Source organism: Orycteropus afer, unplaced genomic scaffold (assembly GCF_000298275.1).
Source record: "Orycteropus afer afer isolate SDZICR_OR568_19922 unplaced genomic scaffold, OryAfe1.0 scaffold00192, whole genome shotgun sequence".
NCBI classification, from domain to species: domain Eukaryota; kingdom Metazoa; phylum Chordata; class Mammalia; order Tubulidentata; family Orycteropodidae; genus Orycteropus; species Orycteropus afer.
In genome coordinates, this window is record NW_006921779.1 from 2356814 (window position 1) to 2370533 (window position 13720).

General features: G+C 40.5%; 1 protein-coding gene across 1 annotated transcript in view; it reads left to right on the forward strand.

Moving 5' to 3' along the window:
- Positions 1–13720, forward strand: part of INPP5B (inositol polyphosphate-5-phosphatase B) — a 76206-nt gene that overhangs the window by 37680 nt on the left and 24806 nt on the right. The window contains exons 7-10 of the mRNA XM_042781880.1: positions 7685–7781; positions 9636–9803; positions 11654–11755; positions 13367–13481. Coding sequence (XP_042637814.1) covers positions 7685–7781; positions 9636–9803; positions 11654–11755; positions 13367–13481 — 482 coding nt within the window. The remainder of the gene's footprint in view (positions 1–7684; positions 7782–9635; positions 9804–11653; positions 11756–13366; positions 13482–13720) is intronic.

Consider the following 13720-nt stretch of genomic DNA (forward strand, 5'->3'; position numbering starts at 1 on the left):
TTCAAACCCACCAGCCACTCCTCGGCAGGAAGGTTGGGCAATCCTACTTCCATAGTGATACTGCCTCGGAAACCCAAGGAGGGGTCACTATGAGTCAGATGTGACTCGACGGTACACAACAACAACAACATAGTAAGGGCCTAGATTGATGAGGGGTGGTGGATCCTGTTTTAGATGGGATGTCAGAGAGGGCCCCTCTGAGGAGGTGTCATTTGAGCTAGACTTTAATGGGATGAAGGAATGGGCAATGTGGAGATCTGGGGGAGCAAGAGCAAAGGCCCTGAAGTGGGCATGAGCTTGACGTGCTCCGGGAACAGCCAAAAAGGAAGTGTGGCAACCTGAGGCTGAGTGAAGCAGATGAGGCTAGAGAGTTGTGAGGGCCTCACCGATTCTGGAGTGTCTTAGTTCTCTAGTGCTGCTGTTCCAGAAATACCACAAGTAGATGACTTTAATAAACAAATTTATTTTCTTATAATTTAGGAGGCTAGAAGTCCGAGTTCAGAGTGCCGGCTATAGGGGAAGTCTTTCTCCCTCTGTGTGTCTCCTGTTCCCAGGAGGATCCCAGTGCAGGGACCCTGGGTCCAAAGGACACGCTTTCCTCCTGGCTCCTTTTTCTTGGTGGTGGTAGGTCCCCCTTCTCTACTCGCTTCTCTCTCTTTTTATCTCTTATGAGGGCTGCACCCTGGGGAAACTCCCCTTACATCCCATTAGGCCTGTGATGGGACTAAGGGTGTTACAGCCCATCTTTAATCTTAACTTACAACTGATGGGTTTCACACAGATTACATCATGGGGTATTGTTAATATCTATCATATCACATCATTACATAAGTTCTAAATCATTGAGAATCATGGCCCAATCAAGGTGACACAAATTTTGGGGGACATAGTTTGATCCATGACATGGAGTCACTGGGTGGTGCAAACAGTTAATGTGCTCTCCTGCTAACTGGAAAATTGGAAGTTTGAGTCTAGCCACAAACTCCTGGGAAGAAAGCCCTGGTGACCTACTTCCAAAAAATTAGCCAGTGAAAACCCTTTGGAGCATAGAGCTACTGTGGCACACATGTGGTTGTCATGAGTTGGAATCAACTCAGCTGTAACTGGTTGCTTTACCAGCTCTATTCAGGAGTTGGATTTTGTTCTGAGTGTGATGGGAAGCTGTCTAAAAATTTTATAGGGAAGTTCTACACCCCCATGGTTACTTAATTGTTTTACCTTTGTCTGATAGACTCTTTTTTTTCCCCAAAGTCACTCTGGCTGCAACATGGGAAACTATAGGAGTATAAGAGTGGAAGCACAAAAGCAGTTAGGAGGCTACTGCTGTAGTCCTGGTGAGATCTGATGGCCACTTCACTTAAGTGGCTAGTGGGGGAGGTGGTGAGAAGTGGTCAGATTCCAGGTATATTTTTAAAGGTAGAACTTGCCTGACAACAACATAACAACAGAACTTGCCTGAATCATTGATGAATTAGATGTGGGATATGCGGGCAAAAGGAGTCAAGGACAAGTCTTCGGTTTTCATTCTGAGCAACTAGTTAGGCTCCTCTTGGCTGTAGCAGTTTCTCAGGCTTTGCTTGCTTTGACGACCTTGACAATTTTGAGGAGTTCTGGTCTGATATTTTGTATAATGACTCTCAACTTGGGTATGTCTTATGTTTTTCCCATGGTTGGACTATGATTATGGTTTTTGGGGAGGAAACCAGAGCAGTGAAATACATTTTCATCGCATCATAGCTAGGATCCACACGGTCAACATGACTTAATACTGTTGATGTGAACCTTGGTCACCTGGCTGAGGTAGCGTGTGTCAGATTTCTTCACTGTACAGTTACTCTTCCCTCCCCCCTTTGCCATGCTGTGTTCTTTGGAAGGAAGTCACTATACACTATATACACTTAAGGAGTGGGGAGATCAGATCCACATCTTGAGGAGGCTTATCTAATAAATTGTTTGGAATTCTTCTGCATGGGAGATTTAGCTGTTCTCCCTCATTTACTTATTTATTTGTTCGCTCATTTGTTTATATCAATGTGGGTCCATGAATATTTATATTGTACTTTGGATTATAATCCAGTACTTCTTTATTTGTTGCTCAAATTATTTCAACTCTGGCCATTGGGCACTCTTAGTTGACGCCTGTGTCCCACTGAGATACCCCTGTCACTGTGAGGTTTTTTGGTTTGTTTAGTTTTGTGTGTACACATGCTTGTTTTCTGGCACTGTAAGATGCTCTGGGCTTACCTTGTATATTTCCTGCCTCAGTCATAGAATCAACCATTTCTCTTAAGGAGACCTGGTTTCTCTTATTGGAAAGTGGTATTAGAAACCAAGATTTGGACTCTAGATGTTTTCCTTGCTGCACTTCTGATGTGTAGTTGCTTTAGGCCTTCTCAGCTGACAGAGCAAGGACATTAGTGTGTACACATACATCTATAAAGATTTCTGTATGTAACCATCTCTATTACTTGTTGTTGTTGTTGTTGTGTGCCCTCAAGTTGGATCCGACTCACAGTGACCCCTCCTTGGGTTTCTGAGGCAGTATCACTACGGAAGTAGATTGCCCAACCTTCCTTCTGAGGAACGGCTGGTGGGTAAAATGAGTGCATGCTTGAACAGTTTCTCTTAGAAAGATCAGCACTAGGCCGGTCCCCATGAGGCAGAGGTCAAAGATGTCCCAAATGTCCAAACTACCATGCCACTCCATCATTTCAGACATTAACTCCTCCTCCTCCTCCCAATAATTTCCCCAGTCTTAGGGTTCTGTATTTCGCTGTAATGCCTCACAGAACTCACAGACACCCAAGGGTTTGTCTCACGTAGTAGTGGTGGAGGCTGGCAGGCTGGCGAGTCCCGGGTCCGTGAGTAGGTCTGGCAGATCCTCCCAACTCTCGGGGTTTGATGAACCTCGATCAGCAGATCAGATGATCAGGGACGGCTGCTGTCCCAAATCCAGGGGTGAGATGAGGATGATCACAAAGCAGGAAATTCGTAGGTATACCCTTAGGGAAGCTAAGGGTGGTGATTTGAATTACACCTTCCATCAAGGCAAGACTCAAGATACATTCCACCTGTGTTGCCCCAACAGAATTAACCTAAATCCCATCACAGAGTTGATTGCCAGTCATTATAGGGAATGACTGCTACCAGCTGCCCAGCCAAGTTGATACCTGACCTTAACTACCACAGCACCCCAAACAGGCATGGATAATGGGATTTACAAAATATCACAGAATGGAGGACAATGGCTAGAAGGGCCACATCAAGCAATTCACTGCAGTGCATAGCCCTGAGACTTTGATCCTTAGTTACCCTTCAGACCTGGAACTGAACCCACTCCTGGGGATCACTGTTCAGCCAAAAAATAGACCAATAAAGTATACCATGATACCTGTGAGGAATGTAATCCTCAGAACAGTCAGCCGTGTGAGACCAAAGGGCAGCATTTATCCAATAATAAAGAACAGAAGCAGGGAGGGGCTAGGAAGAAGGATGAATAGAAAGGGGAAATTCCGGGAGGAAGTGGGAAGAGTGCTGTTACATTGAGGGGATTGCAACCAATTCACAAAACAAAATGTATATAAATTGTTGAATAGAAAACTAACTTGCTCTGTAAACTTTCACCCAAACTACAATTTAAAAAACAGATAATAAGTAAACTTAAAAAATGAATTCCTACTGATGAATTCTAATCCATCACCAGATGGCTCCTTCTGGCTTCTTCTCTTGTTTATCTCTAACCTTCAACAGGGAGAAACCTGGCGCCCACCATCCACCAATCATTTACTTGATTGTTCATTTCCAGTATACATGCAGAGTGGTTTCAGGGTAACATAGTGTCTAAGGTATTTATTTGACTGCTAACCAGAAGGCTGGTGGTTCAAACCCACCAGCCACTCCTTGGAAGGAAGTTTTGGGCAATCTACTTCCGTAGTGATACTGCCTCAGAAACCCAAGGAGGGGTCACTGTGAGTCGGATCCAACTCAATGGCAGTGAGTTTGTTTTTGGTTTGGTATGTAGTTCTTTTCATTTTGCCTTACAATTGCATTCATTTTCCAAAGTTATTTAGGTTAGTACCTTTCCTCGTCTCTTCAGTGAGGTTTCTGACATTTGTAATATGGATAGATTCTTTGCCATAGGCTGTATTCCATCCAAGGATCCCCTGGCTGCCTAAATGATCTTTTAAAATTTGCATGTATTAAGATCTACTATTTGAGTTGTAAATATCTCTGGGTTTTGACAGGTGCATAGAGTCATGTATCCACCATTACAATATCATACAGAATAGTTTCAACCTCTGTGCTTCACCCATTGCCACAAACCCCTGGCAACCACTGATCTGTTTACTCTGTCTGTAGTTTTGCCTTTTCTATAAGGTCATGTAATTGGAATCATATCCTATGTAGCCTTTTTAGACTGACTTCTTTCAGTAGTATGTGCTCTGGTAGAGTGGAATTCAATATGGGGATTTGGTTTCCTGAAATAAGTAACTGACCACGTTGTTGTAGAACTCTGGAAACAACCTATTCTAGTTTTCCTATCTTTTTTTTTTGTATGTGAAGACAGTGGAAGTCTTAAAGAATCTACAGACTTGAACTTGGATATTACGTATTTGTACGGCACATAAGAGGTTCAGGTTCACTCATTCCTTCTTCATCCAGTATTTCCTATTAAATTGCTGAGTGTACTACTTACAAAGTGCTGATTCATGTTCTGGATTATGGTGATACAGTGAGGGGTCTCTTCCTTAGTAAGCTTATAGGCTAACTGGGAAGACAAACAGTTACAGTACACAGTGATCAAGATTATAATGGGGAAGTACAGGGGGGTATGGGAACACCAAAATCAGGGTATTTGACCAATCTAAGAGAACTCCTCAGAAGGAAGGTTGGGCAATCCTACTTCTATAGTGATACTGCCTCGGAAACCCAAGGAGGGGTCGCTATGAGTCGGGGCCGACTCGACGGCACACAACAACAACAACAAGAGAAATCAGAGGAGGCTTCATGGAAGAAGTGACCTCTAAGATACGGCCTTCTGTAGGAGTCAGTTAACTATGATCTGTGGGCCAAGTCTGCTGCCTGTTTTATACCATCCATGAGCTAAGAATGGTGTTTACCATTTAAATGAATGAAAAGAATCAAAAGTGAATAATGTTTTGTGACAGATGGAAATTATATGATATTCATAGATGGCCAATAGACAGATGAAAAGATGCTCAATATCATTAGCCATCAGAGAAATGGAAATCAAAACCACAGTGAAATACCATTTCACTCCCACTAGGAGCGCTGGTGGCATAGTGCCTAAGGCATTTGACTGCTAACCAGAAGGCTGGCGGTTCAAACCCACCAGCTACTCCTCGGAAGGAAGGTTGGGCAATCTACTTCCTTAGAGATACTGTCTCGGAAACAAGGAGGGGTCGCTGTGAGTTGGGATCGACTCAATGGCAGTGAGTTGTTGTTGTTGTTGTAGTTTTTACGATGGCCAAGATTAATAACAAAATGGAAAATAACAAGTGTTAGAGGGGATGTGGAAAAATTAGAACCCTTGTCCATTGTTAGTGGGAATGCAAAATGGTATAGCCATTGTGGAAGAGAGTCTGGAAGTTCCTCAGAAAACTAGAGGTAGAGCTGCCATGTAACCCAGGGATTTGTCTCCTAGAAATATACCCTAAGGATCTAATAGGAGTGACACAATGAGACATGAGGTAGGTACCATTATTATCTCTGTTTTGCGGCTAAGGAAACTCATGTGAAGAGAGGTTATGTAACTCAACCAAGATCCCAGAACTAGCAAATTTAGAAAATCCAGATTTGAAACTAGCAGTCTGACCCCATTTTAGGGGGGACATGTGTGTACCTACGTTCATCGCAGCACTATTCACAACAGCAAAAAAATGGAAACAACCTAAGTGCCCATCAGTGGATGAATGAATAAAATGTACATTCATAAAAGGGAAAACTACTCAGCAGTAAAGGAAAATGAGTTCCCCAAAACATGTTACAACATAGATGAACCTGGAGGACATTGTGTTGAGCAAAATAAGTCAATCACAAAACAAATATTGTGTTTTCACTTTTATGAAATGACACGAGTATGTAAATACACAGAAACTAAAAAGAATTTTACTCAAATTTCAGTATATTAGTAAATTATTGGAACACAACCATGCTCTTGGGCACTTTTGCAGAGTAGTTGCAAGTGACTGTATAAGCCCACAAAGCCCGATATATTTTCTAGAGCTGGCCCTTTATAGAAATGGTTTGCCAAACCCTGACTTAACAGGATGAGTAGAAGTTAGCCAGGTAAAACGGAGTCAGCAAGAGCAAAGTTGGTTTCTGATGGGCTTTGTATAACTGCACTTACTGCAGTACCTTTAATATGCTTGGAGTGTGGCATATTAAAGGTATTGTTACAGTGTAGAACTGTACTCTGTAGGGTTTTCATGGGTGTAATCTTTATGGAAGCAACTTGCCAGACCTCTCTTCCTTGGTGTCGCTGGGTGGGTTTGAACCACCAGCCTTTAGATAAGTAGTCAAGTGCAAACCATTTGCACCAGGCAAGGAGACTAGTTGAGGCTTTTGCAGTCATCCAAATGAGATGTTGGTAACCTGGTGCAGTCATCCAAGTGAGATGTTGGTATCCGGTGCCACTGGGGATAAGACTACATTGATTTGAGAGCCATTTAGGAAGCAAAATTGAAAGACCTTTGTGATTGGTTGGAAGGATCGAAATGTAATTATTCTTACCCAAACACCCATCTTTACTTTTTTCATCTCCAAAGTGTGTTTCATCTTGTTATGAGAATGCATAGTTGAAAAAAAAAAATCCATGTTTAGTAATATTCTTCAGAGTAAAATTCTTCAGTGGTGTTTCATTCCCCCAGTGATTCTGCCCGCAACTTGGGTATTGAAGCTGTAACTCAATGTGGCCTTTTCATGCTGTTCCCTTGTGACAAGGGGTTTGGTTTTTAAGGAGCAGAGAAGCTATTAGCAGATTAATGTTCTCTTTCAAGTTTATCTTGGTTTAAAAATTTTTTGCAAATATTTCTTTGTTGGGAGTTCTCAGGCTTTTTGGTTTTCAAGGCGGGTTTGTTGGGACAGATGTTTTTCATTGCCTGGAGCACTTAGCCCCTTTCCAGCTTTAGATCACTTCGACCTTTCCCTTTTAGGACTTCGGAGGTGAAGTCTGACTGACCGTTGAAGGTAATGGGTAATGAGATCATTATCTTATATTTTACAATGTGTTTCTTGACTTTCAATGTGTTTACTCACACATCAGCACACTTTATTACCATAGTAAACCTGCCCAGAGGGCAGGACAAGTTAAGTAGCTGGGATTAAAAGACATCAGATGATTTAGCCAGAGTCAAAAGATCAATAAATAGTAGAGCAGGTCCTAGAATTTAGGTTTTTCAGACCTCACCATTTTTTATTTTTATTTTTTTCTAAAATGGAGTTAGACTCACTGGAATAGTTACACCTTCAGCAGTAAAGACACCCAGATGATTTTTTTTTTTCCTCCTCTCTATGCTCTGGGAACTTCACCCAGGCACCGGCGTAGGCCTTTCTTATGCTTTCAAGCCATATGTGGACTGCCAGTGATTCCTACACAACACATGGAAAATCTGTGACCTATATGCTAAAGTGTATATATTAATTCCTTCCCCCCTCCTCTTAGGTGGTTCTAACTTTGATGATTCGAGGCCAAATGGGAAAGGTCTGCTTGGAGACCAAGGTTCCTGGGGTCAGGATAAACCAGAAAATGTGTTCACAAGGTAATGCAGTTCTCCCTTCCTTTTGTACCTCTTCAGACTTGATTTTCCTCATTCATAGAACTGAGGCCATTGCTGTGCATACTGTAAGTTATCACAAATGACATTTAGTGAGCACTTACTTTGATGCCAGGCACCATGCTAGGTGCTCTGACATGGATTTTCTTGTTTTAACCTAAGAGGTAGGTACCATTATTATCTCTGTTTTGCAGCTAAGGCAAAAACCACTTTCTTCAGTCTGTGTCAGTATTTTAATTATGTACTTAAAAAGCAATGAACAATCCCTGAACTTCAAGTGTTGTTAGATCTGTTATTCTCAATTCACTTTTTCTTAGTATACATAGATAACATTTTTACATACACTTATAGGTTGCATAACCTCTCAGGTGAAGAGAGGTTATATATATATAACTCAACCAAGATCCAGAACTAGCAAATTTAGAAAATCCAGGATTTGAAACTAGCAGTCTGACCCCACTTTAGAAGTGTGTAAGATTAGAAATGTTTTGAGTTCTCCCTCCCATTCTTTTAGTTCTTCCTTTTTTTTAAATTTAGGAATCCTGGTGGTATGGTTGTTAAAGAGCTTTGTTGTCAACCAAAAGTTGGTGTTTCGAACCCACCAGTCACTCCCTGGGAATAAGATGTGGTAGTTGGCTCTGTAAAGATTAGCAGCCTTGGAAACACTGTGGGACAGTTCTATTCTGTCCTATAGAGTCCTCTTACAGAGCTGCAATGAGAGTCAGAATTGACTTAAGGGCAGTATTTTTTTTTTTTTTTTTCTTTCTTAGTTATTCCCTTTTTTTAGTCTGTATTCCAGTGCCCCCTACTGATCATAGCAAGAATCATCTGGCCGAGGTAAAACCACTTTCTTAAGTTTCTGTCAGTATTTTAACTATGCACTTAAATAGCAATGAACAATCCCTGAACTTTAAGTGTTGTTAGATCTGTTATTCTCAATTCACTTTTTCTTAGTATATGTAGATAACATTTTTACATACACTTAATTGGGATGCAGATAATGATACTAAATGTTTTATGTATCTTAATTCATTAAAATCTTCAACAAATGTTTCTTGAGCAATTGTATAGGATTCTGTTAGATAAATATGTCATATTTGCTTAACTTTTAATACTGCATTTAAACAGTTTTCAATAACTATCAACACTTTTGTGAAAATTGCCTTTCTTTTCATTATGGATTATCAGTAATAGATTTATGAAACTAGAATTACCAAGTCAAGAAATCTGGATAGTTTCACAATCTTGCTCTGTGACACTAGTATATAGAAAGTATACTGTCAGGTCTGACTTCTAATCTAGATTCTGCCACCAAATAGCTGGGAAACATTGATGATGCTGGGTCTCATTTGAGAAATGAAGGAATTAGATTAGATGAGCTTCAAGGTAAGGTGCTCTGGTGGCATAACACCTAAGGCATTTAACTGCTAATCAGCAGGTTGGTGGTTCAAACCCACCAGCCACTCCATGTAAGGAAGACTGGGCAATTTACTTCCATAAAGAATCACTGCCTCGGAAACCCAAGGGGGTTGCTATGAGTCAGAATCGACTTGATGGCAGTGAGTTGTTGAGCTTCAAGATTACCTTCTGGTCTGAGATCTTTTGAGTCTGTTACAGAAAAGTCTCCGGAAAGACTGTACCAATATACTGCATAATCAACAGTGTGTAAGTTCATATAACTCCACATAGAAATAGCATGGTTTTAGCAAATACATTTTATCTTAGCCTCCTTTTGTGTTTTATGACTCAAGTATTGTGTGGAAACCTCTAGCTTTATATTCACGTGTTCTGTCATGGAGGACTTACCAAAATCTGATCATTTTTTGTGTATGTTTCTAGACAGAATAAATCCAAGTCTGACTTTACCAACATGGTTCGCTCCTCCACTATCACAGTGTCAGACAAGGCACATATTTTATCGATGCAGAAGTTTGGACTGCGAGATACAATTGTGAAATCACACCTAATACAGAAAGAAGAGGATTATACCTATATCCAGAACTTCAGGTGGCTAACTGGGTCATAGACTGTTTTCAAAGCAAAAATGATCGTTCAACTCTGAAATGTAAACACTTCCCCCAAACCCTGGATTTTGAAGTAAATCATTTTATAGATTCTCTTCCATCATTTTCTAAATGAGTGATTTATTTCCACTTTTTTTTTTAAAAGAAAGCTTTAATTTTTTTTTTTTTTGAAATTAATAGACTTTACAGCTTTAGAGCAGTTTCAGGTTTACAGAAAAATTGAGCAGAAAGTAGAGTTCCCGTACACTCCTTCCCCGACACATAACAGTGTCCCCTGTTACTAACATTAGCGTCATACATTTGTTGTAATTGATGGATAAATACTGATACGTTGTTGTTATTAACTAAAGTCCATAGTTTACATTAGAGTTCACTTTTTGTGTTGTAAACAGATGAGTTGACAAATGTATAATGTCATGTATCTGCCGTTACAATAACCGTACAGAATTGTTTCACTGCCCTGAAAACTCCCTGTGCTGCACCTGTTTATCCTTTTTTCCCTCCCCACAACCTCTTACTTTTTCTTTTACACCCCTTAATTCTTACTGTCTGAATAGTTTTCCCTTTACTAGAATGCTATATAGTTGGAATTATATAGTATGTAGCCTTTTCAGACTGGCTTCTTTCACTTAGCAATATGCATTTAAGATTCCTGGATGTCTTCATGGCTTGGTGACTCATTTCTTTTTATAGCTGAATAATACTCTATTGTATGGATGTACCACAGTTTGTTTAGTCACCTGTTGCAAAACATCTTGATTGCTTCCATAGTTTGGCAGTTATGAATACAGTAGCTCTGACATTTGTGTATGGGTTTTTGTGTATATGTATGTTTTCAACTCTTTTGGGTGAATACCAAGAAGCGTGATTGCTGGGTTTTGTGGTAAGACTATGTATAGTTTTATAAGAAACTGGCAAATTGTCTTCCAAAGTGAATATACTAGCAATAAATGAGAGTTCCTGTTGCTCTATGTCCTTGCCGGCATGTGACGTTATCAGCATTTTGGAGTTCAGTCATTCTGATGGTTGTGTGGTGATAATCTCATTGTTTTAATTTGCAATCCCTAATGACATTTGACGTTTAACATATTTTCATATGCCTTCCATGCTTTTTAGCAAGCGTCTGTTACGGCTGGGCACTCTGGTTAAGTGTGGTGTGGTATGAGTGACACAATTTGCAAATAGTTCCAGAAATATTTGCAGAGATGTGGGTACAGAAGAGGGAGTGAGATCCTGGTTTTTGTGTATTTCTCTGAGAGGGGTTTTGATTCCTTCAGTCATTCTGGGCCTTTGGAGAAAGTCAGTTAAAATGCAGTCGGTATTTTAATAATCTTTTTAAACAGAATTATTGACAGTTAAATTAATTAAAGTTTTAGGATTCTTCTAAATTTTTTAAAACCATTGTACTGGGACTATGAGACAAAGTAACATCATTTCTAGAGATATAAACAGTAAACTATGAAAAACAGTCCTTTGGACACTGATGTGTTGTTTTTCTACAGAATGTAATTACCAGGGCACTTTTCAGATTTTCACTTCATTAGCATGCACAGGGTGAAGAATTACTTTGTGGATTATGCTCTATTATGGCTGTTAAAAGGAAATAGGAATGTTCAAAGTATGTCTCTACTGTTTGTGTAGTGTTGTCCCAAGAGCAACAAATATCATGGCAGACTGAAGGCCATGTCTTGGTGCCAGTCATTGGTCTAGGTTAGATATGACATTTCTTACGTCTTAAAAGTCTACTCCAGAGAGGCCACGTCAGCACAAAATGTGTTTTTCCATCATCTCCCAAGTCTTCCCTATTCATTGATTGATTCTCCTTGGTGACAGGTTCTTTGTGGGAACATACAATGTCAATGGCCAGTCCCCTAAAGAATGCCTCCAACCCTGGCTAAGCGATGGTATCCAGGCTCCAGACGTGTACTGTGTCGGGTGAGTGCTTCTCTCCTAGTCGTTAGTACATCTCAGCGGCGTGTTGCTGTGGTTGAAGGGATGGGGATTTGAATAGGTATCTGAGTCTTTACTCAGGTGAAGGAAATTGAAAAATGAGTATGTGGTTAATAGCAGCTGCTTATCTATTTGATGTTCTTCCTCATGGTTGACAAATTGCTGGGTTTAAAAACACTGCTTGGCATTTAAATGCTAATGTTTAATTTTTAGTGTAATCCTCTGTCAGAATTAGTGCATCTTGAATGGATTCTCATTAGTTTGTCATTTAACACTTTGTTGGTCACAAAGTAACATATCTTTTGCCAGGGAAGGAAGATTAGTTTTTGAAAGCCCCATTAGCCTTTTTTTTTTGCACACTTCTTGTCTTCTCACCACTCTACTAGGTACTGTTAGGGGGTGAGGAGCAAAGGAAAACTCTGTGGCATAGAGGAAAGCAGTCAAGAAATCAGACAACATAGTTCATTGGGAAAATCTGCAAAAGATCTCTTTAAAGTGTTAAGAAGCAAAGATGTCACTTTGACAACTAAGGTGCCCTTGACCCAAGCCATGGTCTTTTCAGTCACTTCATATACATGCAAAAACTGGACAATGAAAAAGGAAGATAGGAGAAGAATTGACATATTTGAGTCGTCGTGTTGGCAAAGAATATTGAATATACTGTAGACTGCCAGAAGGATGAAGGAACCTATTTTGGAGGAAGTATAGCCAGAGTAAGTTGCTCTGGTGGCATATAGGTAAGGCATTTGGCTGCTAACCAGAAAGTTGGCACTTCAAACTCACCAGCTGCTCCATGCAGGGAAGATAAGCAATCTACTTCTGTAAAGAGTGCTCCTTAGAACAAGGATGGCAGGACTTCATCTTGCTTTCTTTGGACACATCATCAGGAAGGACAGATCTTTACAAAGGTACATCATGCTTGTCAGTAAAAATGAGGGAAACCCTCCATGAGATAGATTGACACAGTAGCAGTAGCAATGGGCTCAGAACCAATAGCGGAGGGGATGGCATAGGAGCAGGCAGTGTTACTTCTGTTATACATACAGTCACTGTGAGTTGGAACCAACTCAACAACAATTATTGTTGTTGTTATGTGCCGTTGAGTCAGAGCTGACCCATAGCAACATCTCCTTAGGTTTCCAAGGCAGTATCACTGCAGAAGTAGATTGCCTAACCTTCCTTCTGAGGAGTGGCTGGTGGGTTTGCCAGCCTTCTGGTTAGTAGTCAAATGCCTTAGGCACTATACTACTACAGCTCCTCAACAACAACTAACAACAACAAAAAGTTTAAATCCCAGTTTGCACTTGGCACTAATGTGAACTCACTGAAGTCAGTGATCACAGGTGTAAAATGGGGCTCTTCCAGTTACTTCATAGGTTGATTATGAAGATTAAATGAACTGACTTTTGTGAAAGCACCTGTAAGGTCTTTGGCATTTAGTTCCTTGTCAATAAGTGTTTGTTTTTCTTCCCTCCGAAGGGAACCTCCTGAAGATCTTATAGTTGAGCTAAAAAGTTAGGACTTAAGCACCTACACCAATCTGGGAATATGTCATATTATCTTTCCCTACTTTCTAACTGGTGCTTCCCCTAATAGGTTCCAGGAGCTTGATCTGAGTAAGGAAGCTTTTTTCTTTCATGACACCCCAAAGGAAGAAGAGTGGTTTAAAGCCGTAACAGATGCTCTGCATCCAGATGCCAAATATGCAAAGGTAAGAGAGGAGGTAGGGTCCTTTTAATTCTATGGTGCCATGAAGGGAAATTCTAAGATAATTTTTCATTCTATCATATTGTTGTTGTTAGCTGCTGTTGAGTTGGTGTCCAACTCTTGGTGACCCCGTGCACAACAGAGTCAGGCATTGTGATCCTAGGGTTTTCAATGGCTGATTTTCCGAAGTAGATCCCCAGCCCTTGCTTCCTAGTCTGTGTGACTCTGGCGGCTCTGCTGAAA